The 22,286-nt window shown below is 38.8% G+C and overlaps 1 protein-coding gene across 11 annotated transcripts in view; it reads left to right on the plus strand.

Annotated features, from left to right (window-relative positions):
- The window catches only part of srpk2 (SRSF protein kinase 2), a 115,298-nt gene that overhangs the window by 30,833 nt on the left and 62,179 nt on the right, over nucleotides 1–22,286 (plus strand). For 2 of the 11 annotated variants that reach the window (XM_078419681.1, XM_078419680.1), the window contains exons 1-2: nucleotides 4,478–4,516; nucleotides 12,622–12,685. The exons of 2 other annotated variants lie outside the window; for them this stretch is intronic. In XM_078419681.1, the coding sequence (XP_078275807.1) occupies nucleotides 4,495–4,516; nucleotides 12,622–12,685 (86 nt within the window). In that variant the 5' untranslated portion in view covers nucleotides 4,478–4,494. Of the gene's footprint in view, nucleotides 1–4,473; nucleotides 4,517–12,415; nucleotides 12,686–16,494; nucleotides 16,631–22,286 lie in introns of those variants that run through there. 7 more of the 11 variants (XM_078419673.1, XM_078419671.1, XM_078419679.1 and 4 more) reach the window with 7 other exon arrangements.

Here is a 22,286-nt window from a genome sequence, read left to right on the forward strand (position 1 = left end):
ACTGAGACTTGAAAATAGTGCCAAATCTGGCTATTCTGTATACTGTCTCTGCATACTAATATACACTTGTACTGTATCTGAGATGCTTATCTAAGATGTATCTAAGTGCTTATGTACAATGATACTGGTACTGAACTGTATACAAAAATGAATTTTGTTTTTCTTCGGTGCATGGGACAGTAAAGTACCACTTTGTGTCTTTAGAAAAGCTGCTGGTGGTTTCCTTGGAGCAAGGATGATAGAGAGGAGGTCTGATAGGATGCTTAAGATTATGACTGCTTTAAATAAGGGGAAAACTGTTCTCATTAACCATTGATCATTGGCTGGGGGCAGAGATTTAATTTTTTTTGATAAAAGGCAGCGGCAGGAAATATGAGTTTTTTTTCCCCCCAAAGTAATTAGTTTCTGGAATTCACTGACCTTATGTGTGTGTGCACGGGGCGGGGGGCTGTGGGGACTGTGGGGGGGAGGAGAGTGAGTGGGGGGAAGGGAAAAGAGTGTGGGGGGGGGGAAAGAATAGTGTGGGGAAGGGGAAGAAGAGTGTGGGAGGGGAAGAAGAGTGTGGGGGGGGAAAGAAGAGTGTGGGGGGAAAGAAGTGTGTGGGGGGAAGAGTGTGTGGGGGGGAAAGAGTGGGGGGAAGGAAAAGAGTGTGGGGGAAAGGAAAAGAGTGTGGAGGGGAAGTGTTGGGGGGGGGAAGAGTTGGGAGGGAGGGAGAGTGGGGGGTTGTAAAGTCAGTATCTTCAAGGGGTATTTGATACTTAAGAGAGGATAATTTTCAGAGTAGTGGGAATGGACAGACCAGATTGTTTGATGAAGATGATAGACTGAGTTAGAATGACCTCCTTCTGTGCTGTATTATGATTCTAACAACTGAATGAAGGTCTATTGTTTCTCTTTGGCTTTATGAACTTAAAGTAACTTTTGCATTCTAGGAGAAACTAAGCAAAAATTATTTAGTATGTAACAATCAAAGAATGCATTTATGTTAGCAATTTAAGAATACATTTAAGTTATCATTTTAACTTAGCAATTCCGTTATATAACCACAGAATTGTTAAATAATGTCAATGGAGGTCTTGAAACTTGCAAGTGAATGGAAGATGTTGCTAAACATCAGTACAGGCAGATTTCTGTTTTGGCTTTGTATTAGCTAACAAAATTAATCGCAATTTATGTGTTGTTGCTATATTTTATGACTTGCTTCTTCCCTTTGTAAATATTCAACTGTTTGATACCTTTTATACGAATTCCTGAATCTTGGCAAAAAAAGGACTGAATTCAACATTAAAAAGACGTACTAAGTTCAAACAGTAATGTCTGCTTGACCTCATGATAACTGAAACATGAAATATGTATGATGAAACTACCAAGGTCGTAAGATATTTTTCTCAATTAAAAAACAAAAATAATTCTAAATGTTATATTTTCAATTATGAATGCGGAAGAATTTAATCATAAAGTTAAGCAATTTTTTTGGTCTTGACTGTAAATAAGATATATCCAGGAAATATCAACACTTCAAAAATTAGTAAATTTGGAATATTAGGCGTTAATGTTAATTTCATCTTTATTCCTATTTTTCGCTCCCTGGTCCTCAATTAGATATTTGAAGAATAAAGCTGGAAATGTGATAAGATAGGTAATGGCACAGAACAGCACTGATGGCGAATGTCGCTGAAATGTTAATTTCTCTTATTAAACTTATTTTGTACTCTTCCCCTGCTGGACTGATTTGACTTGTTAAATTCAATGACATCACATAGGATAGGATAGGATTGCATAGGATCAGGGCTTTAATCATATGTTGTCAAACTTCACATTAGAATACCTTCTGCAAAAATACTGATCGATCTTAAATAGTATTTTCCACTTTTGATCACAGTATTATAAACCTATTATCAGTAAAAGATGAATAATATTAGTAGGCTACTATTTAAGCAGTGTAGGGACACATGGCGTGATAACCAAACAGTTCTTTTGATCTTGAGCTCGCTTAGTAATAAAACTTGACTGGCATGGATGAGCCCGTTTCATCCTGTATGGCTCTAGGTATTTCATTATTGCTGTATCAAATGAAAATGTAATTATTGACTACACTCAACTCTGCTCCACTATCACCTTTCAAGCCAACTCTTGTTTCTAAATCCAGCATCTTAGATTAGATGAGTAGATGCTTTGTGCATTTGCATTTTGAGAACTATAATCAGGGGTTTTTATGCAAGCTGCATATACGCCAACAACTGCATTCATATCCTAGACAAGTGTCTAGACCTGAACCATTCTTAGTTTAGTTTAGCGATACAACATGGAAACAAGCACTCTGGCCCACCAAGTCCACGCCGATCAGCAATCCCCGCCTACTCGCACTAATCTACACACACACGGAACAATTTACAATCTATTCCAAAACGAATTAGCCTACAAACCTGTACATCTTTTGGAGCATGGAAGGAAATTGGATCGAACCCACGTCTTTGGCGCTGAAAGGCAGCAACTCTACCACTGTGCCGCCATGTTTTCACTCTGCAATTTTTCTGTTATATTTGATCTTCAGGTGTGCCTTGGTCCACCAGTCCACAATGTTACCAGAACAGTCTATTTTAACTTGCAAAACCACCCAAATCTGCGCTGCATGTAGTTGCCTGCTGAATTTGTACTGTGTTGTATCTAATTTAGTGCTCTCCTGATCAGCCCCACTCAGCCTAACTTTGTAAATTTGAAGATACTCCAAAGCTCTACAGATGATTTTCATGCCCACCGTGTCCGGTTTGCCCATTATCCTTATTATCCTTGTCTTTGCTGGCCCACATTGACTTCTGGTTCCATTTGAAAGTCAGTGTTCTTGTTTTCATGATCCTGTTGGAATTTTTCTTTTCCCATGTTTTGGCTAATCGCGTCAGCCCTATAAATCTGAAATATCGTTGAAATATCTTCTCTCCTCCAACTCTTGCAATTATATTATCCCACAGTTAATTATTCTTCCCTTAATTACAAAGCTTCATGCCTTCAGTTGCCGAGGTCCAAATGTCTGAAATTTCTTATCTCATTTTTACTGGCCAGCATAATTTTGGAAAGTCTATTTCCGTGCTCTGCAGCTGACTCTGACTTTCCCACTTTTAAAATGCTCCTAAAGCCTAGCTCCTTGACAAAGATTTTAATCTAATATTCCAATATATGGATTGATCAATTTTTAATTGATATTGACACTGTGAAGCTTGGGATATTACTGCGTTAAAAGCACTATATAATACATTGTTGTAAATCTGCATAAGTTTAAGCAATAGCAAGATTGCAAAGACTTGCTTGAGTAAATTCATGTAATTTTCTTTTGACCCTCTGCTTTTTCAAATTATCCTTAGCTCTTTTTGTTTTTAGATTTAATGCCATTTTGTTACAAATAGTTTTTAAAAAATCCATCACCATATAACGTTTATTGTAAGAATCCTAAATAATTGAGGTTAACTGTAAATCTGAGATGCAAAATTAGATTCAATGCAATAAACCTCGTACAATTCATAACTGTTGATGTATTGATGGTTGTACGTGTCTGTCTATTTTTAAGAAGGAGGCTTACTGTGAAACTATGTCATTCACTCACTGCTAATCAAAGGTCAATTGTACTTTTGAAACCAAATGAATAAGGTAATGGATACATCATTTGATACATTGTCCTGTTATGTTGCTGAGGAAATATGTCAATATAGCTATGAACCGTGCATGACGATTATAAAATTTTTTTAAGAAAGGAAGCAGAAGATTAGACAAGAAGATATGTAATTGGAAGTATGTTGAATTATTTCATTTTGGTGATATTTTAGAGAGACAGAATTTAGGGAGTAGTCCTGAATTGATTGAAGGTTTTGAGACAAACACTGTGCCTTGAGCCAGGAAAGATTACATCATCTTTTGCAGTTCTTGTTTATTTCTCCGTTGGAGACAGTAGCAATTTTACAAAAGGCATTGAAGCATGTCAACTGCTTTAATTTCACTCAAGGAATACGTACTTGGTTTAGTTAATGGAGACAGAAATTAGCTGAATAGTAATGCGAAGTGATCACTGCAGAATACAAAATTCAATCGGATTGTTGCAAAAATCGGATTTTTGCAACATTGGATTTTGCAAAAATAATTGTCATAATATTCCAGTTAAAGGTATCTCTGCATGCAGATTTTTAAAATTTCAGTATGCCTGTCACTCCTTTCCTTCCTATGTGAGTTAGCTCTATTGTCAGTGCGGATTGACAACACCATTTTGCTGATGATCAGCATGCTCTATTCTCTCTTATTTATGATTGTGAAGCCAGACACGGATCCAACACCATCTTTAAATTCGTCAACAATACTACCGTCATTGGACATTGGTGGACATTGGTGAATACTACCGTCATTGGACATTGGTGGACATTGGATAATGATGTGCCAGCGTATAGGAGGTAGATCAGCAGTCTGGATGGATGGCTCCAGAACAGCAATCTTGCTCTCAATGTGAGCAAGATGAAGAAACTGTTGACTTCAGGTAGGGAACGCCGAGGGACAATGTACCTGTCTTGATTGGCAGGACAAAGTGGAGAGAGTCAACCACTTCAAATTACTGACCATACACTTTTCTGATCTGTCTTAAGCCCCACACATTGATGCAATCACAAAGAAAGCTCACTGATGCCTCTACTTCCTCAGAAGTTTGAAGAGGTTTAGCATGTAGTCAGTGGAGAACATACTGACTGATTGCAGCACAGCTTGGTTGAAAAATTCAAACACAAGAACAAAGGAGGATGCAGAAAGTTGTGGACATTATCTCAAACGTAATTGACCCTGACCATCGAAGAGATCTACAGGAAGTGCTATCTTAAGAAGACAGCTGATATAATCAAGGACCCACATCACCCTGGCATGCTCTCGTTTTGCTGCTACAATCAGATCAAAGATACAGAAACCTGAAAATTATTACCTCCATATTCAAAAACAGCTTCTTCACATTAATCATCATTTGCACAACCCTACATCAGCACTAAACCACTATGGACTTTGGAGTAGTGTGTTTGCTATATGTACTTGAGGTTTTGCACTATCATGGTCCAGTTTACTCAGCGTAATTTATGGTATTTTTATTATTGTTATCTAATATGCTTGTAAAGCTGCAGCAAATAGGAATTTCATTGTTCTGGTTCATATCTGGTGCTGATGGCAAATGCTTTTGACTCTTTTCATACAGTGTTTCACAGACAACCCCCAGCCTTTGGAGTCTGCAGTTTCATGACTAAAGAATTGTCCTGAAGTTTGCCATTGTTGTCATCTGCAAAAAAACTCTTAGCTTCTCTACCTAGAAGAACCAGGAATGGTTTGATGAGAGGGGCCCGGAGATAGAGGACCAAACACAAGATGTTTCTTGATAGGAACCTCCACCACTACTGGAGGGAAAAGAAGCAGCTCTCTAGGCAGAAATCCAGAAGAAACCTATGTCTTAAAATGTAGATGGTGGATGGAGTGCAGAAAGCTCAGTGACAACCATAACTTGCACAGTATTTTGTATTTACCGAGGAGAAAGACAGGAGGACAGTGGAACTTGAGGCAGTCAATGGAAGTGTCTTGAGAGCAGTCAGTGTTATGGTCAAAGAGGTGCTGAAGGTACTATCATGTATGAAGATAGACAAATCTCCAGGGCCTGATCGGATATATCCGAGAACATTGTGGCAACCAGAGAGGAAATTGCGAGAGCCCTGGTTGAAATTTACGATTCGTCTTTAAATAGAGGAGAGGTGCCCGAAGACCGGAGGGTGGCAAATGTTATGCCTCTATTCACGAAGGGCTGCAGGGAAAATGCTGGGAAGTTTCGGCCAGTAAGCTTAACATCTGTAGTTGAAAAGTTACCAGAGAGTATTCTGAGGGATTGGATATACAGGCATTTAGACGGACAAGGGCTAATTAGGGATAGTCAACATGGGTTTGTACGTGGGAGGTTGTGTCTCACAAAACTGAGTTTTTTAAAGACATGACCAAAAAGGTCGATGTGGGCAGAGCTGTCGATGTGGTGTATATGGACTTCACCAAAGCATTCAACAAGGTTCCACATGGTAGGCTGCTCTGGAAGGTTAGTTCGCATGGATTCCAAGGAGAGATAGCTGAATGAATCCAAAAATGGTTTCATGGAAGGGTGATGGTGGAAGGTTGCTTCCTGGACTGAAGGCCTGTGACTAGTGGTGTGCCTCAGGATTCGGTGCTGGGCCCATTATTGTATATCACCTATATCAATGATTTGGATAAGAACATACACGGCAAGTTTAGCAAGTTTGCAGATGATACATAAGTGGGTGGTTTAACAGATAGTGAAGATGGTTGTGAAAAATTGCAGCAGGATCTTGATCAATTTGCCGGGTGGGCTGAGGAATGGTTGATGGAATTTAATACAGAGAAATGTGAGGTGTTGCATTTTGGGAAGTGTAACATGGGCAGGACCTACACGGTGAATGGTAGGGCTCTGGGGAGTGTTGTGGAGCAGAGGGATCTAGGAACGCAGGTGCATTTTTCCTGGAGCCGCAGGTGGATTGGGGGGTCAACAAGGCTTTTGGAACATTGGCCTTCATCAGCCAGAGAATTGAGTATAGACATTGGGAGGTCATGTTGCAGTAGTATAAGATGTTGGTGAGGCCTTATTTAGAGTACTGTGTTCAGTTCTGGGCACCATGTTATAGAAAATATGTTATCAAGCTGGAAAGGGTACAGAGAAGATTTACATGGATGTTGCCAGAACTCGAGGGTCTGAGCTATAGGGAGGGAGAGGTTGAGCAGACTGGGACTATTCCTTGGAGCGCAGGAGGATGAGGGGCAATCTTATTGAGGTGTATAAAATCATGACAGGAATAGCTCGGGTAGATGCAGTCTCTTGCCCAGAGTAGGTGAATCGAGGACTAGAGGACATCGATTTAAGGTGAAGGAGAAACCATTTAACAGGAATCTGAGGGGTAACCTTTTCCACACAAAGAGCGGTGGGTGTATGGAACAAGCTGCCAGAGGAGGTAGTTGAGGCAGGGACTAGCCCAACATTTAAGAAACCGTTAGGTACATGGATAGGACAGGGTTGGAGGGATATGGACCAAACATGGGCAGCTGGGACATGTCGGCATGTGGGTAAGTTGGGCCGAAGGACCTGTTTACACACTGTATCACTCTATGACTCTGTAACAGAGGTCACGTAATAATGGAACAACATACTACTGACATACAACATACAACATACATACCCGCTACTGACTCCTCTGCCATGTCTCGAAAGCACCATGGAGTGCCAGAAACTTAAACACCCCCCCACGGCCACCTCCTCCTTCTCCTTCTGAGTTGGCGACATACTCCACCTTGAAAGCGACAGCAGCTGAGAGGATGAAGGAGTCACACAATGACCGAGCGTGTTCTGTCATTAGAAGCAACCTTAAGAAAGCACTGTCTCCAGGGGCTACAATGTGAGTCGCAATGACGGCCTTGTGAACCGGTGAAGCAGGGCTTGCTGGTGCGGACCAGCGACATTGGTGCCTAATTTTAAAGTGAAACTAGACGGGCGTGGACCAGTTGGGTCCAAATCTCTCCTGCGGGCGCGGCAACCCCCGTTGGGTACAAACCTTTCCTGCTGGCCCGGCAACCCTCCCCCAGCTGATGGTCCGTGGACCCGTTACCGGCCAGGGAGTGTCCCCCGGGGCTGTGGGTGGGCGAGGGGGGACAGGGAAGGGGAGAGAGAGCCACTCACCTCGGCTCCGTGTGGCCAGCGCTGCGGCCAGAGCGAGCTGTGGACCCGTAACCTCTCCTGCAGCAGCAGCGAACGGCGGTGACGGCCATCTTGTTTGACCCTCTGCCGCTGCGCTGCACCACGGGAGGAAGGTCAGGCGTGGGGCACTGCGGGACAGGCGCAGTCCTCCCGGTGGTGGTGGGGGGGGGGGGGGGGGGGAGAGAGCGCATTTATTAAAGTTTATTAAGTCAAAAAACTTTTTAATGTAACGAAACTTGATTTATTGAGACCGCGGGGAATGGCGAGTAAGGTGGGCCTAAAATTGTCCTGCTACCGTTTTGGCTGTATTTCGAAAACAAATATAAGCACCAACATACAAATATACAAGATGAGAGTTCTATATATATATATATATATATATATAAGAAAATAACTGCAGATGCTGGTACAAATCGATTTATTCACAAAATGCTGGAGTAACTCAGCAGGTCAGGCAGCATCTCGGGAGAGAAGGAATGGGTGACGTTTCGGGTCGAGACCCTTCTTCAGACCACGTTTCGGGTCGAGACCCTTCTTCAGACCCGTTTCGGGTCGAGACCCTTCTTATATATATATATATTCTTCAGACTGATTCAGTCAGCTGAGTTACTCCAGCACTTTGTGGTTTTTTATATATATATATAGATATATATAAACATAGCACAAAAAGTAAGGAAATTTGTGTTTGGTAGATTATTTCTTTGTTGTAACAATGCTTCTTGGCAATAAATCTTATACCGTTGGAAAGCCTGTTTATTTCCCTTTTAAATGGTGCCACATTTGTAAGGAACATGCATTTGTGGGATGAGCAGCAGAGCTGAGTATATGGGTTGCGCCCATGAAAAATTTGCCAAATCTTCTCTGCCAATGCCAAACAGCTTATTCTGCCATTGACTCTTGTTCGGTGTTGTTTGGTGGATTGGATGATTGAAGTCTGAAGAAACAAGACATATTGGCAATTTAACAATTTATTCATTTAATGAACAGGAGCCACAGTAGCGTGTGGAAGAACCATACACAGCCATAACAGCCTGGCACCTCCTCCTCATGCTGGTCACCAGCCTGGTCACACACTGTTGTGGGATGGCATCCCATTCTTGTCAGCACCTGGGGGTACCAGAAGCTCAAAACAAGAGTCAATAGCAACAGCAGAATAAGCTGTTTGGCATTGGCAGAGAAGATTTGGCAAATTTTTCATGGGCGCAACCCATATACTCAGCTCTGCTGCTCATCCCACAAATGCATGTTCCTTACAAATGTGGCACCATTTAAAAGGGAAATAAACAGGCTTTCCAACGGTATAAGATTTATTGCCAAGAAGCATTGTTACAACAAAGAAATAATCTACCAAACACAAATTTCCTTACTTTTTGTGCTATGTTTATATATATAAACACAAAGTGCTGGAGTAACTCAGCCGACTGAATCAGTCTGAAGAATGGTCCCGATGTCACCTATCCATGTTCTCCAGAGATCCTGACCCGCTGAATTACTCCAGCACTTTTTGTCCTTTCGGCGGGTGAAGAAGGGTTCGCTGGTGCACTTTGCGAGTCGGGAGTGGGGTTTGAAGTCAGGGCTCTAAACTGCCGGGGAGAGGTCAGTTCTGTCCACTATATCCAACATTTGTTATTAGGGTGTCATTAAAATGAGGGTTTAATTTATTGTCTTTGCAAAACTGTTAGGAGAGGGAGCATTGTTGATTCTTTCACGACAGAGGGACATGATTGGAAAAAGCGCTTGCCACTTGCAATGCCATCTGTGGCCACATGGGCAATTTCAACTGAACTCGTAATTTTATCCAGATTATAGAGGTGGGTGAAACATCAGTTGCCGGAAAATCGGTGTTCAATCTGTATCTGAGCTATATTATTTACCCAATCTCTAGCAGAAGCATAGCCATGCTCACTGCCTCCACGAATAAAGACTATCTCTGAACAATGAACGCAGTAATGAGTCTCATATTTGATGTCCATTTTTGCCAACTGGAGTCTCCTGAGAGATGGGAAGGCACCCGTGCTACTCTATTATAACACCTTCGCTCAGTCCCCCTTAACTAACCTGATCTCCTGGTGCCTGAGCACTTCAACTCCTCTTCCCACTCCCAGTCTGATCTTTCTGTCATGGGCCTCTTCCAGTGCCGTAGTGAGGCCCACCGGAAATTGGAGGAACAGCACCTCATATTTCGCTTGGGCAGCTTACAGCCCAGCGGTATGAACATTGACTTCTCCAACTTTAGATAGTTCGTCTGTCCCTCTCTTCCCCTCCCCCTTCCCAGTTCTCCCACTGTCTTCCTGTCTCCACCTATATCCTTTCTTTGTCCCGCCCCCTGACATCAGTCTGAAGAAGGGTCTCGACCCGAAACATCACCCATTCCCTCTCTCCTAGATGCTGCCTGACCTGCTGAATTACTCCAGCCCTTTGTGATATCTTCGATTTGTACCAGCATCTGCAGTTATTTTCCTACATTACAGCCCACTAGATCATGTATTTTGTGCTAGATGTTGTCTCTTGACCTTCTTCACCAAACTCCTTAGCTGCGGTATGGAAATGTTACTTGCATCTGTCAGAATTTGGAAGCAGAGCTGCAAACCATTGATAATTTGTTCACTGAAGCACCCAGAGGATGTACAGCGCATGAAGGTCTCTAAGGACCTGCAAAAATTTAATGGTAGCAGGACACTTTATAAAAATGTAACGGTAGCAGAACACTTTGATCAGGTTAAAAGACTTAAGGATTGCTTCCTTTAATTAGCTGAGGCATAGAATGCAAGAGTTTGTTACAGAACCGTATACAATTGTTGGGCCTCAGATTAATTATTGTGGTTCACTGTGATCACTAGATTATAGGAAAGATCTACGAGGGTGCAGAGGATCATTTGAGGATATTGCCAGAAGTAAAACATTTTAGCTTGGATTGGATAGGTTGGGGTTGTTTCCTTGAGAAGGAGTCTGGTTGAGGTTCATAAAATTGCAAGGTAAAATAAGCACATAGGAAAGATCTATTTTAGCAGATGTCAAAATTCAGGAAGCATAGATTTAAAGTAATTAGTGGAAGGATTTGGCAGGGAAGGATTTGAGGATAAAAGTTGGAACTCGCTGCCCAGAAGAATGGTAGCAACAGAAGCCATTTGGATAGGAATCTTGCTCGCAGTTAGGCAACTTGATGTTTTTTTGCAGATTTGAGATTAATTATTCAATCAAATGAAGCTCAAGAAAAGATCCCGCCAAAATCTAAATCTGTAATTGCTTATCCCAAAAATGCAGTTAAAGAAGGTATATATTCTGATTAGAGCAGGTACTGGAAATCAGAAGTAACAAATTGCTGAATACCTATTGGGCCAGGCATCTTTTGTGGAAGAATATAAGTGGAGTTGGAATCTGTTAATATACATGTAGAAATTGTGGTTGTGGTGTTGCCCAGGTATATCTGACAGATGAGAAATAAGATGCCAAAGAAAGGCCCTGGGATGAATTAAAGTTAACAATCACAGAGGAGCAAATGGGCAAGCCACGACAGATGTTTCTGCAGCCAGGTAAGAATGTACCGAGTAAAAGAGGTTTCACAAAGTTTACATTGGAGAAATGTTGGAGGAAGATTGATTGCTATATCTTGAATGTTATTTATTTTCTACCATGCTGAACAATTTATAGAGCAGATGTAACTGCATCTTGAAGGCGTTAGGTGGCCTAAATTCAAAGAGTGACTTTTCACAAGTCTGAAAAATGTTGTACAGTAAATCAGTATGTAGGGTGTCAGGATCACCATTCGTCATCGGTGTCGGCTCTGATTTGTTCTGAACATTTTCCTAACTCTAGTTTCCCTCCCCCCTGACTCTCAGTCTGAAGAAGGGTTTCGACCTGAAACATCGCTATTCCTTTTCTCCAGAGATGCTGCCTGACCCGCTGTGTTACTCCTGCAAGTTGTGTCTATCTTTTGTGTCTATTGACCCATCTGTCAATAAAGATTAAAAAATTAAATTTACACAGCATCATCTTCCTTCATCCTGCTGCATCCTTTTAAAAAAAACAATTTTCAATTTGCGATATTTTAAACTTTAGCCTATTCCTTTTCAATCCTTTGCACTTTGTATGTTACCAATTTTGGTTATTGTTATGATTTTATTATAGGGCTCTCTTTTAAAGTTTGTTTACTTCCATCATTCTTTCAGTTAATAACTGTTCACCTGAGTGAAAGAATACAAACAAAGTTACCATGTTTAAACATTGCCCATTATTTCAATTATGCCAACCATTGGTTTAAATTATTGAGCAATTTTAGGTATTGACATTTCTGTCTGTTTTTGTAAAATGTTGAACTAAATTGAAGCTAAAATGTCTTAGCTTTATAATCAGAAAATTCAAATTGCTTTTGCAACAGCATTAGATAACTAAGCAGTAAATATGACTGGCCGACTAGAATTTACTAACAAAGGCACAATGACATATTTACAGCAAGAGAACTAATGTAAAATAGTTAAATTAGGTTATGATCAAGGTGAGAAAACAGTTAATTTTATTAAGCTGGTCATCTGAAACAAGCTCCGCTAATCTATAATTGCTCCATCTGGTGTGACATAAATTGTATGTTGGTACAGCCTGGAAAGCTACCCCTACATTGAAAAATAAGTGGTACTGTACTTCCTGTTTTCATAAACGGTCATGTGCACATTTTAGTGAAGCTTGATTCCTCTGGAGCTTTCTCTCCCTCCCTCTCTCGTTTTTCAGGAGCAGTGAATTACAGTACACGCAGAGGCATTTGAAACCTGAGGCCTCAATCTGGTTTAGCCAGAATATCTAAATATTGAAGATTGGTTATTTTAAAAAGAAACCAGAGGTACTCGGCTCTGAACATTTTCTAATTTTTCCAGAAACCAAGCAGAAGATTGAGCTGCTGATGTCAGTTAACTCTGGGAAGTCGTCCTCTTCAGAAAGGTACAGCAAACATCCATTGCACCCAGAATTGATGGTAAAGGCAGATAGTGGGAAACCTGAAGGAAGGAGGGAGGGAGGCAAGGAGAAAGGAGCTGCCAACGTTGAAACGTCAGCTAAGAAAGCTTCACTGTATTGGTTAACGTACATTTTTCAAAATCTATTTTTATTCCAGAGGCTTGTTGCTTTTGTTGAGGCAATTCAAGGCTTATTCATTTGTGTATTTTGCTGGAAAAGTGCACAACTTAAACTAAATAGCAAAAATGAATGTGTTGCATATTATTCTGCTAATTTAATGTATTTTTTCCCGTTCCTGTTGTCACATGTACAAAACATGAGTACTGAGCATCCCACTTACTATAATGCTTTTTAGATCTGAACCGATTGTGAAAAGGAGTGTCTGCCTCTGAAATGAAATCACTAACCCACAGATTAATCAGTGAGGCAGATGTGCTGTCCTGTTTCATGGATCTGTTCTGTAAGAACATGTTTATCTAATGCAGTAATGTTTCATACCTGCAGGTGAAGTTAATAGACTTGCAATGTTTATAAAACCATGCATTATTACAACCAAGCCAAAACTGATATTAATTGAAAGAACTAACTACAGTAGGTTGGAAAAGTCAATGTAATTTTACTCCGTTAAAGGATTTTAGATAATTGAATTTATCACCTTGCATTAGTAATTGGCTGCTTCTTTAAGGGACTGAGGTTATTGAGAGAAATAAAATTCTACTTTTCAATCGACCATGATTACTAGTTACACTTTTTGATGGAGCTACGTTGAAGGTATTTGAATGTATTAAACATTATTAAAGTGGACAACTTTGCAAGGTTTTTAGGGAAGAAAGCCCATAGGTTGAATATCAGACAGCCAGTCAACTGTGACAAAACTGGTGCATTCTTTGCTTTTTGGGAGTACTGCTACAAAATGGTGATTTGAAATGTGATTAATGGTCTAGTAACAGAGAATATGTTCTTACTGAAAAATGCCACTTTAACTTTGTGATTAGCAAGATTATGTACACTAAAGGTGGCTGCTTTCACAAACTTACTACATTTACATTGAAAAGAAAAACAATCTTCAGAGGTTTACAGCCAATTAACTTACTAATTCTGGCCTACGGTAACTTGAATTGGATTGCCTGTGTTATAAACTGCAGTGCATTTTCCTGATTTGCTGTCTGGTTTCTTCGAAAGTTATTATATTAAATTAATAGGGCTACTTATCTGTCTTTTTGTCTTTAGCTACAATGTACACATTTTCAAAAGGACAAAAGCATTTCACGATATTTGTATATATTTTATTGAAAGTAATTTGGCTGTAAACCTCGGTAAATTTCTTGTTTGAAAGTATTTTTCCGTTGGTATTGCTCACAATGTTTCATTGCAATAAGGGTGATACAATTAGCTACAGAAAATAAGTAGGAATGTTATTGTAAGTGCATGCTTTATAGGAGAGCCTAATGTTGCATAGATATGCCCACGTCTGCATCAACCATTAAGATCCGAAGACATAACTGCAGGTGCTGGAATTTGGAAGTGAAGTGCTGGAGGGACTCGGCAGGTTACTCAACATCTGTGGTGGGAATGGACAGACAACTTTTCGTTTAGGGATGCTTAGCCTGAAGAAGGCTACCGACCTGAAAAGTCACCTGTCCATACCCCCCACAGATGTTGCCTGATACATTGAGTTCCCCGAGCACTGTATTTTTTTGTTCAATCCTCAAGGTCCGTAAGGTAACTTCCATTATTTGGAATAGAAACATACTAAATTTTATGATTATTTTGTTCTGTAATCATTGCGTGGAAAACTCTTTCCACCCCTCTTCCCCATTTCAGATGACTTATCAATTGTACTAGAGTAGCAATTTCAGTTTTGACATTTAGGTGCCATCATAATGCTATGTTTAAAATGCATACTAATCTGTAAAGTTCATGCATATTTCCAACAAACTCTGTTTTAATTCCAAATTCAGTCACCCTGCTGTATTGTTTGCAATGTTCTTCAAAATACTTACCAATCTCTCACATCTTCACTTAACATAAGTGGCTTCTGACAGTCAGGGCTCAGACATGAAAGTGGTCTCTGTTCATTCTTTCACCAATGCTTCCGTCACATGGGGAAGCAGTGCAAATTGAAATGTCATCATCCCAACATTGGCCATGATCATGTTCAAATAGCTTTTATAACAATAATGCATATTTATTTTGATAAGGTGGGTAAAGCCCATTAGTTACTTGTAATATTGTCCAGAATGGAATATATATTTTAATTAAACAGTTAAAGTATGCTGACTGACTAAAGAACTGCATGCTTATAAATTAGTTTGCTTGCATTGTTAACAGTTAAATCTTGGTAATTGACTGGCGGAAAATAATGTAGGCCATTTAATTGAAGGAATATAACATAAATTGGAACAGTTAAATTGTTGTGGTGAATGTATCAGTCACTTTACATTTTGTGTGGAATTCATGTCATAAAATAGATAAATGCTATGCTTGAATCAATTTAGAGAGGATATGTAGGTGTCAGTTATGTAGAATTTACTTAGGAGAATAATTGAACGAAGTTAAATCTGTTCATCAGAAAGATGAGACTTCAAAGGAACTGAATTGAGGTTTTTAAGATCAAGAGAATTGAATAAGGTTGAAATTAAAAAAGAAAATATTGCAATCTGGTCAGACAGCATCCCTGGAAAAAGAAATGGTTAATATTTTGGATTGGAGATCCTTTTGTGAAAAGAGAAAATGTTTGATTTAAATTGCAGACAATGCAACGGAGGGATGGATAGGACAAGGGGAATATATCAGATGGAGTGAGGGCAGGTATAGGTTGTTGAATCATTTGGTCGATGGGTTAATCAAAGTAGTTAGAGAAAGCTTGTTTAATCAGCAAGTCGAATACCGAGCATGTATGCCATGTTGCGCAACAATTAACTGAACTATCTGGAACTTGCACATCCCTAAAAACAAACCATGTGAAGAGCTTACATATAGCAAGAAGTCAACTGACAGACTATGTTTAGATTCAAAAATGCTTGCAAAGGAGATGCTAGTATTCAGAATTAACCATAACTTATTGGTGTATGCAAGAACCAAATAGTAGCAGACAATTTGTAAGGCCATATTTATTTGTTGATGAATTTAACAAGAAACAAAGTGTTCTATGAAGAATCAATCCTCTCTAAAGCATGCAACTGAAAGTTAGATTTGGAGAACCTATAAAATTGTGAGTTGTAAGACCATTATTGCAGCAAAAATACAGAATGAAAAATACAGAATGCCTTAGACAAATGAAGGGACCTACAAGTATATGAACTTAAATTTTGATTTAAGTGGACCAATAATCACATCAGAAGATCTATTGGTGACAATTATTAAGGGAGGTGTTTATAGATTGCGAGATGCTATTACATCCTTTATTTAAGCTGCTGGGAAAGGAAACCCATTGGGGTTTTGCATTTTGCGTTTTAGAGTGCTTTAGGCTCTATTTGGCGCAAAACATCAGGGTTGTGTTTTGAGTATGATTTGCACAATGAGGTGAGTATTGGAAGCAGTTTACCACGTGTGATCCCTACTATATATGCACATTCAGCACAAGCAACCCAGAATTAATTACTACCCCATGAATGTTGGCACTAACCTGAATAACTAAAACTGCATTTTCATCATGTGGGAATTTGGTATGTTTATACATGTTTTGGAAGTTCACTTGCTGTCTTGCAGAACTATGGATGCCTGGAAACATTCTGATATTGTTCTTCAGTCTAATGACAGGAGTCTGTGAGATGCGAGGTTTCAGTCAACAAATCAGATCAATAAAATTCAGATGAATTTGCTCAGTTTAACTTTATTTTAAAACCGATCTGGTGGACATCATTTCTATATTACTGGATTGGCGAGCTGGCGATCTCTAATAGAAAGTAGTAATTAAATAACTTTAAGGTATGCCATTTATATAACTATTAAATAACTTTAAGGTATGTCAACCTTTAAGGTGGTCTATAAATAGCAAAATAAGATTCTTTGAAACTTAATAATTTTCACTTCAACTGACCTATTTTTAAAGCTGTTAATGTAGATTTGAAAGTAATTTGTTACTATTTTAATAATCACAGAGATATTTTGGCACTAAGATTAATAGTTGGAAATAGGAGGATTGCCTTGGTTACTCATGAGCAGCTCATGTATTTGCACATATATTACCTCTCATCTTATCTTGGCAACTGCAAATATATCCACCAAACAACAAATGAAATGAATGAACATATAATAAGGTACTGCCTTCTGTGAAAATCATTGCTCCAACTATACATTTTTTAATTAATTCATGTTTCAACAGCATTTTTCTGATATAACTGGTTATTATTGGTCCTGTCTTGAAACCGCCTACTATTTTATATTTTTGAAAGCAAACAAATGCAATTTGCTTGAAATCTGATTTTTTTAAAAAAAAGCTAAATATAAATACTCAGCAGGTCAAGCAGTCTCTGTGGGGATACTTAATATTTTGTGATAATAGTTGTAATCAGAATTTTGTGAAAACGCATTCCATTTTCATTTATTCCTACCTTTGAAATGTTTACTTGTCATTTCATCCATAGATGTTGCTTTATCTGCTAGATATTTATGGCATTTTCTGTTTTTGTTAGATTTCTGGACTTTTCTCTAGAACCATTAAGACTTCTTTCCAAAGACTACTTTAGAAGTTGATATTTGGGACTGCAGCACACTGATCTTGGACTTTTATTTGAGTATATTTTGGCTAATGGGGATGAATTCATAGCTAATTTCTTGAGAACTGAATGAAGGACTGAAAGGATTTGTGAAAGCTAGTCTATAGGAAGCTGTGTCATGCATATCAAAAGAATAAAAATAAGCATTGTATATTTGTTTACATTGTTCATTGAGGGCTTTCCCAATATAGCAAAAAATGTTGGTAGGCTGCATTAAGATATCTTTAACTGTTAACATAGTTGATCATTTAAAAAAAAATCAATTGACAGAGACTCGTCATCAGGTTCTCTGAATACTTTCTTATTTTAATGTAACGTGAAGTCATCTTCATTTAGAAAATAAATTAGGGAAATTAGTTTGTTTAACAGCATTTTATTTGTAAATTTATAATTTTATAAATAAGAATTTATAAATTCCGTCAATAAATAGCTTATTGGAACATTGCAATCTTCCTTTGTAGTGTAATTAGCATACTGAAACATAATCTCATTATAGAAAACAAGATACAACTACTAATCTGCAATCTTCAAGGTCTTTGTGCAAGTTAATCATTTAACATTAGGTAACTCTTTCAAGAAATGTTGTGTTCATTCAGCTCCTAAACTAGATATTTCTCATGAGCTTTAATCCTAAATTTAGTGTATATGCAGGATGTTTCAGTGGACTTGTTCCACTCCTCCATTAGAACAAGATAAGATAAGATAATTTCCCCAAAATTTGATGAAAACCATGCTGATCATCAACTAGTTTTGGCTATTTTTGTTATTAGTTGACATTGCAAATGGTGTTGTTTGTGTCCAAGTGTCATTTTGAAAAATCTAAAACACATTTTATGATGTATGTGCCCTTAGCACTTTTCACATTAATTACACTTCAGTTAATATTTGGATAATTGAAATTCACTATTTCTGAATTGGGTTTTTTACGTGACAGAAAGTTATGTGTAAATTTTCCCTTCTATCCACCTTGGACCATTTGGAAATTGATGCTGCGTTTGATCGCAGTTGTTGACCTCATTTGTTTAACTATTAATATTAGGCACATTTCTTTTTTCCCCTCTATATTGTTTGTAAATATTGTACACTATATTTTAGTTTAAAAGAATTATAGTTCTATATGTTCTTCTCCATCTTGGTGATTCATCTACTTAGTTTAGTGTAGCAATGCATCGTGGAAGGAAACCAGAGCACCCAGAGAAAACCCACGCTATCACAGGGAAACATACAAACTACATATATATAACACCCGTACTCAGGATTAAACCCGGTGCAATAAGGCAGCAACTTTATTGCTGTGCCACTGTACCGCTCCAATTTACTCATTATACTGCTGTGCCTTAAGTTATATTCTATTAAGCATAACCAGTTTTCTTTTTCTATCTCCCAATCTTTATTTGCTCAACCCTACAAGTTTTCACTTCTTATATTTGTCTTCCATTTCCAGCAGTCCTTTGCTTATGAATTTATGCCAAACTGCCCATCTTCCTGCTAAACTAATTTAATATCTTCCAAACAGCACCAGCAAATCTCCATTTGGGAATTTTAGTACGACCTGCAGTACAGGTCATAATTCCAGCCCCCCCCCCCCCCCCGTGTGTACCATATCTTGCAATAAGTATTCAGCTGCACTATCCTCCTATTTCTGTAGTCACAGGTTTGTAGCACCAGAATGAACTTTTTGAGTTACTGCATAATTTCTTTCTTAACTCGATATCTGGTTGAAGGATCAAAACCCTTTTTCTGCTCAGTCATGTTCTTGACCCTGAAGGGAAGGAACATAACATTTTGTGTGCCTGGGTCCTGGACTTTCTCACCGCCAGGCCCCAAGTGGTCAGGATGGGGGAACACACATCTAGCTCCCTCACCCTGAACATAGGATCCCCCCAGGGTTGTGTCCTTAGCCCCCTACTGTACTCCCTGTACACACATGACTGTGGGGCCAGGTTCAGCTCAAACTCCATCATCAAGTTTGCTGATGACACTGTGGTGGTGGGCCGGATCTCCAACAACGATGAGAAGGCCTACCAGGAGGAGGTGGCTGATCTGGCACTCTGGTGTCAGGACAATAGCCTCCTCTTGAATGTCACTAAAACAAAGGAGCTGATTGTGGACTTCAGAAGGGCCAAACATCCAAGGACGTACATACACACCACTGGAGATAAATGGGTCTACTGTGGATTGGGTGAGCAGTTTTAAATACTTGGGAGTCCGCATCACAGAGGATCTGACATGGGCAACGCAAATTGCCGCACTGGTGGGTAAGGCAAAGCAGCGCCTTTACCACCTTAGACAACTGAGGAAATTCAGAGTGTCTCTGAGGATCCTTCATTGCTTCTACTCTGGGGCTGTAGAGAGCATCCTGTCCGGCAACATTACAGTCTGGTTTGGGAACAGCTCTGCCCAGGACAGGATGGCCCTGCAGAGAGTAGTGCGTTCGGCAGAACGCACCATGGGAACTACACTCGTCCCCCTGCAGGACCTATACATCAGGAGGTGCAGATCCAGAGCAAGCAAGATCACGAGGGACCCCTGCCACCCCAGTAACGGACTGTTCCAGATGCTACGATCAGGCAAACGCCTCCGCTGTCACGCTGTGAAAACGGAGAGAAATGAGACGGAGTTTCTTCCCACAGGCCATCAGGACTGTCAACTTTTATAACTCCAGAGACTAAATTTTTGTCTACACTATAGTAACTTATTAACTTTATTTATATGCTGTAACTGTAATTCTTTTTTGTGCACAATCCGCAGGCATTGCCACTTTCATTTCACTGCACATCGTGTATGTGAATGTGACAAATAAATTTGACTGGACTTGACTTCTAGAATTATACCTGCAGCTGCAGAAAGACTTGTCAATGTTCTATCTATAAAATCCCTTACATCTATCATATACTCAACTTTACTTTTCTCTGCTACATAACTGAACTGTCCACAGAGCTATGATATTTGCTCTGTTTATGCATCTCAAGGGAAATCTGTCCCTCATCAATGTTGACAACTAAATACTGATTAAAATAAGATGCACTTAAAATAATCTGGTATCTGAACAACCTGTCCCCTCTTACTCAATTCAGAGTTATAGCACAGCACATAACACGAAATTTGTTTACGTTTGCTTGTCCAAATTTTTTTTTTTAATGATAATATTCAGAATGTGTTTTTATGACTTCATTTTTATAAATGTAAGAGTGTCCCCTCCCCCTTCAAGGTTACTGTGATGAAATTGTGTCCCTCAAGAGCCATCTTTTAAGTTACATATAGTAGCCTTTCTAATTTTTGATGTGTAGTTTCCTTGCACCTTGTTTGAGCTTTTACCCTGAATCTTGCATCTAATTGTCTAGAGAATCTACTATTGGTTGAAGACACAAAAAGCTAAGAGTGTAGATTAACTTGTTTTAATTTATATTCGTCCAAATATAGGAGCAACCTTTCCTCTAGGATTATTCACCTTTTTCATAGGCCAACTGAGTAATACTGACATCTCTGTGCTTATCATTTCATTAGTTTATGATATGAAACTCAACTCATTAAATTGCAAATTGATTCTAATCTTTGCTTTCATGTTCATCTTGTCATGATGATCATCCATTGCATTAAATATCTTAACTTGATCCAATTGCAAGTGAACATAACCCAAACCTAATAAGTGGTTGTATGCGGTTATATTATATATTGCCCGTTTTATTATGGTCCAAGTTTGTGTTTGGCTTTCCTGCTACTATGATTTCACTCATGGAGAAGTATGGACACAAGAAGTTGGAAATAATGTTCAGTCATATTACCTGAATGGTATTAGAACATCAGAACTTTAAGCAAGCTAAGACTTGAAGTTACATTTTAATTGCAGACTATGTAAGATAATATCTTAGTTGAATTTATGAGGGCATTATTTTTGCACTGATTTAATTGACCTTTTTTAATAAGGAAAGGACACTTTTTAAAGGTATTTTAAAATAAAAATGACAAGCTTTATCTTGTTAAATGCTTTGGTTAAACAAATTATGATGGCATGAGGCATTGCCAATACAGGTGAAAACTTGTAAAAACTGGGTTGTTCCCTTGCAAATACAAAGGATATCACTTAAACTATATATCCATTACTCATTTCATGCTAGATTTGTGGTATGAATCATTACATACATTTTAAACTAGGTTTAATAGTTTTATTTGATAATATCTTCTATTTAGTCATGGGAATGCTGGCCTGGAGATGCGGTATACAAGAACTGTATAAATTAACCTGTATTACTTTTAGCTAAGCATTCCTGATTTCTGTCTATTTGTAAAGGGAAATGCCAAATTTAGGTGTGGTTCTCTTCCTGATTTACGAGTCAATGTACAAACACCCATGCACATCAGATAATAAAGGGTGAGATGTTTTAAAATACAGATACTGAACCCCTGGATTAAATAAAATAATTTTACCATTTGAAATGTATTTTCAATTCCACCTTTATCCTTCATTATATGCTCATGGTTAACAATAGCTTTTGTTTACCGGTATTTATTAAAGTGGACCAAATAATGTGCTTTACTTTAGAAGAACATCCCCAGCTGCAGCAGTATAACTCTTTTTCTTTTCTATTTTCCAGTGGCATCCTTTTCCTTAGTATTCGCCACTCTAACCTTCACTGCTCATTGCATCTTCAGTTGTTTCATGTAAATGTTTCCATTAAACAAATCTCATGCCCTTGAAACCTTGACTGTGTTTTTCATTGCATCTATCACATTTTTGCACTTATCTTTGCAGTATTCAGAGATGGTTCAGTGGTGTTCTGTCATTTGCATATGCACAGTGATATTTTTTGCACATTTACTGCAGCTTGCAGCCTCCAGTTCACAATCACAACTTGTATTCCCAA

This window comes from Rhinoraja longicauda, chromosome 23 (genome assembly GCF_053455715.1).
Source record: "Rhinoraja longicauda isolate Sanriku21f chromosome 23, sRhiLon1.1, whole genome shotgun sequence".
Classification (NCBI taxonomy): Eukaryota; Metazoa; Chordata; class Chondrichthyes; order Rajiformes; family Arhynchobatidae; genus Rhinoraja; species Rhinoraja longicauda.